The sequence below is a fragment of the Trachurus japonicus genome, chromosome 7 (assembly GCF_045865225.1).
Source record: "Trachurus japonicus isolate A0001 chromosome 7, Traja_1.0".
NCBI classification, from domain to species: Eukaryota; Metazoa; Chordata; class Actinopteri; order Carangiformes; family Carangidae; genus Trachurus; species Trachurus japonicus.
Window position 1 is genome coordinate 18,544,891 of NC_140913.1, and position 6,102 is coordinate 18,550,992.

The following is a 6,102-nucleotide window of genomic DNA, read 5'->3' on the forward strand; positions in this document are numbered from 1 at the left end:
AAAAATCTGTTTCAAAATGTTACAAAGAAATTAAGTGCTTGAAGTCAAATTAAAGTGTCTACTCATCTCCACATCAGTACAAACTTGTCTTTTTTTGTTTTGTTTTTTACAAAACTCATTAATGTAAAAAATAGATTGTAGTTGGTGTAAGGTGATATTGAGTCAGCTGCACTTGTGAACATTGTTATTTCACTCTTTCTTGTTTCCCCATTTGGCCATCTTGTTGTTGACGGGAGTCTTCATGAATCTGTCCGACTTCATGTATGCAGCAATCTTCTCCAGAGCCTATGGCGATATGATAGAAAGTCACTGTCCTGTCACCAAAAACCACTTGCATGCATTTCACTAGAACTGGGGTGAAGGTGGTACAAAAGCCATTCCACGTATACAGCCATGTCGCAACAACAGAGGTTATAAAAAGATGCAAGAGTGGTGAAGTGTAGGAAGTGCTGTTTATTTCTGAACACACAGCTGCTTGTTCTCACCTCAAAACGGTCTAGGAGGTCTTTGAGGTTCTTGAAGTCATCAAGGCATTTAGGGTGAAACATCCTGTGTTGATCCAACAGCTCGTACATAATGAAGTCCACAAAAGTGATCTGTCGGAAAGAGAAATTATTTTAACTAAATTATGAGAAAGGTACGGTAAGGGCTCACACTCTTTGAAGCTGCACTATCAACAGTTTAATCAGAATACCGGTAGTCAAATGGCTGCATGTGAGTAGTGAAAGCTAAAGACAAAAATTAACAATCATCTAGTGAACATAGTGGGGCATGTAGACACTTGTATTTTTCAAACAATGAATGGTAATGCTGCTTTGTGTGTAAGCAGGCTATTGTCTGCTCACAGATTCAAACAATCAGCCTTGGAATCTAATGTGTGTGGTTTTGCAGCTCTTCATTTTGTCCCATGTAGCCCATAGATTTGTCTGTGCACAGGCTGTGCTTAAGTCTGACAGGTCGGTGCAATACCTTGTCGCCAGCAAACCACTTCCTGTCTCCCAAGAAAGCTGAGAACTGCTTCAGGGTGCCTTGCAGCGTCTCAAGATACCCCGGCTTCAACTTGTCCTGTTGACAAAGAAGTGATGTAAGCATTAGTGGAGGTATTAATAGGGAAATAAAAAATATTCTGCATCATAACTTTTTATATAGTACTTACGAAGTCAGTGTAGCACAGCCTCACAAAGCCGTTTCTGAAATCCATCGACTGGTTCTCCATGATGTCCACGCGGACCTTCTCATCCTCAGTCTCACCGCCTGTTATCAGGTCAGATTTCAGGGAAACATTGAGGCAATGGAGGCTGAGATGCTACAAATGAACTATGGAGTTTAGTTTATAGCAGAGTGTTGTATTTTAAGACAGAGATATTATTCACCATTTGGCAAAAATGTGGCCATATTGTTTGAACTGTTGACAGTGATTCAAAACTGATAATAATTTATACAATGCACGCAATACTTACACATATTGTGCTTACGAGCAATGTATCTCATGATAGCATTGCTCTGGACGATCTTCCTATCCCCATCCTCCAGGTAGGGCAACTATGGTGAAAGGTTCATCACAATATCATGATCAGACGATGTTTTACACATGTCTGCTTTGCAAATAAATGAAAATCTAAAGTTAAAACGCCCAGTAAGAGTGTAAAACTCACTGACTCACATTGGCAAAGTCAATTCCAAGTTTGGGCTTTTCATCAAACCAGCAGCTCTTGTCATAGGTTGGGGCTGCATGAAAGAACATGTGACAAATAAGAGGGTGTGCTGTACAGACACATGCATCACTTGTTGGGTTAAAAGTATACCAGTTAGTTACCTTCACCACAGACATAAAACTTGTCCTCGTACTTGGTGCCGGTATACTCCAGCAGCAGGCGTGCAGGCTGGGCAAGCTGTGTAAAGGTTGATAAAACAACACACAAGTTACACAAAAGTATGTAAGTTAGAAGTTATGAATTTTCAGATGAGAAAATTATTATTGCAACTTTGTACTTTCACCTTCATGATGGCCTTTTATGTTTAATCATTTACTGCAGATTCTTAGATTTCAAGTTGTGCTAGGTTGCATTTCCTTTCACAGCACTTGATTAAAACAACTGGGGTTTCATGTCTGGAAAAAGTAGCTTCACACTGTATCACCAACTCTGCACAGCCACAGACACATTTTCAAGTCCATGCATAGTTGCAAGACCACAAACAGGAATGGTGCTTTTGTACTGTTACTGTACTTGTAGGGTATGTCTTGCAGATTTGAACAAAGGATAACACCGTTAAACCTGTTTCACGACTTAAGGCTGCCAACAAAGTAGCCATTAGAAAATCAGTAAGGATGACGTGGCAAATAATTACCAAGTGCACTAACTTCGATATTCCTTCCCACATGTCATTTACTAATCGCTGAACATGGCCTACAGCTGGATAAACATGGTAATCAGATAACTTAGATTAGCTCTAGGTCTTATTTTATGAATGGGATTTTACATGGTTCTGAATGGAAAACTCTCTATATTTGAGATTCTGGTGTAGAAACCTTTGGCTTTGGCCTTCCTTGGACTCTTATAGTTACTAATTACTACTAAACTACTACTTTTTTTCCGGGTCTGATCAACGATTGGTCACCGGTTTCATCCACCGGTGTACTTGGGAGGCTAGGGCTCCAGACAAACTTTTATTTATTTATTTTTACATTACAGTGGCCCCTTTTGCACAAGTTTGCAAAGCATTTCCACCTGTAATGACAGATACTCTTCTATTCTTTGAGTCGCCCCCTCCGTTTCACCGCGGTAAAGTGAGCCGCTGTTTGCGAGATAGTGGTAAAGTGAGCCGCTGTTTGATTTTCGTTGGGCGCGTGCTACAGTAAATACGGTAGGCACGGTTCTCGAGCAAAGTGAAGGTCCTGAAAGATACATAAAGCCTATGTGCTTTTACTGGACAAATGTGGAGGAAAATCACTTACAAGATTAATCAACTTTTTAGTTATATTTCACTGCCGTAAAGGGGAGAAAAATCACCTTTCATCGACATTTTACTGTAGAAATGTGGAGAAAAATTAATTTAAAATGACCCCTATAATAAAAGCCTGTATGCTGACCTTTGACCTTACCTCACACCAATTCCTTCATAGGTGTCTTCCTCGTTTCTTTTGCATACTGTTCCTGGGGTCTTATTCTACTTCTGATATCATTTTGGTGGCATTTTACTGTAGAAATGTGGAGAAAAATAACCTTAAAGTCACCCCTATAATAAAACCCAGTTACAGTATGCTGACCTTTGACCTTACGTCAGATCAATTCCTTCATATGTGTTTTCCTCATTTCTTTTGAATATTGTTCCTGACATCTCACTCTACTTCTGGTATCATTTTGGTGGCATTTTACTGTAGAAATTTGGAGAAAAATCATTTTAAAAATCCCACCCATAATGACTTAACCCCATTTACTGTATGCTGACCTTTGACCTTACGTCACATCAATTCCTTCATAGGTGTGTTCCTCATTTCTTTTGAATATTGTTCCTGACATCTCACTCTACTTCTGATATCATTTTGGTGGCATTCTACTGTAGAAATGTGGAGAAAAATAACCTTAAAGTCACCCCTATAATAATAAATCATTATGGGTGGGATTTTTAAAATGATTTTTCTCCACATTTCTACAGTAGAATGCCACCAAAATGATACCAGAAGTAGAGTGAGATGTCAGGAACAAAAGAAATGAGGAACACACATATGAAGGAATTGATCTGACGTAAGGTCAAAGGTCAGCATACTGTAAATGGGTTTTATTATAGGGGTGACTTTAAGGTTATTTTTCTCTACATTTCTACAGTAGAATACCACCAAAATGATACCAGAAGTAGAATAAGACCCCAGGAACAGTATGCAAAAGAGATGAGGAAGACACCTATGAAGGAATTGGTGTGAGGTAAGGTCAAAGGTCAGCATACTGTAAATGGGTTTTATTATAGGGGTGACTTTAAGGTTATTTTTCTCCACATTTTTACAGTAGAATGCCACCAAAATGATATCAGAAGTAGAATAAGACCCCAGGAACAGTATGCAAAAGAGATGAGGAAGACACCTATGAAGGAATTGATCTGACGTAAGGTCAAAGGTCAGCATACTGTAACTGGGTTTTATTATAGGGGTGACTTTAAGGTTATTTTTCTCCAAATTTCTACAGTAGAATGCCACCAAAATGATATCAGAAGTAGAGTGAGATGTCAGGAACAATATTCAAAAGAAATGAGGAACACACCTATGAAGGAATTGGTGTGAGGTAAGGTCAAAGGTCAGCATACTGTAACTGGGTTTTATTATAGGGGTGACTTTAAGGTTATTTTTCTCCACATTTCTACAGTAGAATGCCACCAAAATGATATCAGAAGTAGAATAAGACCCCAGGAACAGTATGCAAAAGAAATGAGGAAGACACCTATGAAGGAATTGGTGTGAGGTAAGGTCAAAGGTCAGCATACAGTAAATGGCTTTTATTATAGGGGTCGTTTTAAATTAATTTTTCTCCACATTTCTACAGTAAAATGTTGATGAAAGGTGATTTTTCTCCCCTTTACGGCAGTGAAATATAACTAAAAAGTTGATTAATCTTGTAAGTGATTTTCCTCCACATTTGTCCAGTAAAAGCACATAGGCTTTATGTATCTTTCAGGACCTTCACTTTGCTCGAGAACCGTGCCTACCGTATTTACTGTAGCACGCGCCCAACGAAAATCAAACAGCGGCTCACTTTACCACTATCTCGCAAACAGCGGCTCACTTTACCGCGGTTCCGTTTCACTACTATTGTGACTACTGAAAAATAGCAAATGGTTGCACATACGCAAGCACTGTCTAAAATTTTAAAATGCTCCCATTTAGGGCAGCCTGGAGCCCTGTAACCCCGCGGTGGCTCCGCAGTGGCTGCTGCTCACAGTCTCACTTCAGCCGGTGTAGTCGAGTCACACCGGCTCACGAGCAGCGTTTTATAAACGTATCAACATCAAGTAAAGAGAGCACGTGCACTCCAGTTATGTCGACGTTACATAACCCTCAACCGGGCGGCGCTCGTGCTACCGTGCAACACATTTAACACAAACACGCTCATATGAACGTTACTACTTTTACGGAGCACAACTCTGTAGTGCAGCGCTGGATGTGACCAGTCTGCCAAATCAGTGTTACGGTCGGTTGGTCCGGAGGACGGTGGCTCCCGCAGCAGCTGCAGCCGCTTCACAGGCACAGACACACAACAATGCAACAATGCAAACAGCAGCATCGACCTAATTCATTCAGAGTAACTTAGCGGCGGTCCAACTCACCCCGCGGATGTCCCAGTAAGCCAGTTTCATCGTCATTGTGAGAATCGACCTTCGGAGAGCAAACGAAGCGGACCGAGACTTTATACGAGCTGCTCAGAGTCAGGACCGGACCGACAGGAAGGAGAGCAAAGGTGAGGTGAGCCTTGTTCCACTCCCTGGTCTGTGAGGGGCAGAGCGGAGGAGGTGGGCGGGGTAAATAGACTCAAACCGGGCGGGAATGCTCAACTCAGCTTCGGTTTTGAATCTGACAAAATTGTAGGTAACTAGACCGGTTTATGGAAACCAGGTGCAAAGTCATATGGAACTGTATGGAAGTCTAGATGCAAAGTCATGATGAGGTTGCAAGTCAACCTCATCATGACTTTGCATCTAGACTTCCATACAGTTCCATATGATTGCAGGGATATGGCCCTGCCTAGCTGTTTTGCCATTATGTGTTACACAACTCATTAACAATATAAATGATGAATGTTCAACTTAATAAAGATGGTCAAACAATTAGCCTACAATCCACCCATGTTTGCTCAGTGGTCTTTTCACATGCAAGCTCAGGAGCATTATATTTTCCTATCACTATGTAACATGCAACAAAAAGAAGATAGTTGATCATAAATTCAGCTACGTGTGTACCCAGTATCAGTCTCTAAAAAGCTCTCTAGTAAAACGAAAATATACATATCATCTATATATTTTCAGTCGCTCAGATCTGCTGTTTTAGCACTACTAGATGCATAAAGTCTCTCTACATGCATATATAAAGTCCTATGATAAGGTTAATAATAATAC

The 6,102-nt window shown here is 40.5% G+C and overlaps 1 protein-coding gene across 1 annotated transcript; it reads right to left on the reverse strand.

Moving 5' to 3' along the window:
* Window positions 1–84: 84 nt before the first annotated feature.
* LOC146984542 (glutathione S-transferase Mu 3-like) lies at window positions 85–5,588 on the reverse strand. The gene is made up of 8 exons (XM_085781800.1): window positions 5,317–5,588; window positions 1,817–1,892; window positions 1,664–1,728; window positions 1,461–1,542; window positions 1,157–1,254; window positions 970–1,065; window positions 486–596; window positions 85–285 (listed from the first exon to the last, which is right to left on the reverse strand). The coding sequence occupies exons 1-8, from the start codon at window positions 5,350–5,352 to the stop codon at window positions 190–192; spliced, it is 660 nt and encodes a 219-aa protein (XP_085637926.1). The 5' UTR covers window positions 5,353–5,588; the 3' UTR covers window positions 85–189.
* Between the last annotated feature and the right edge of the window lie 514 nt (window positions 5,589–6,102).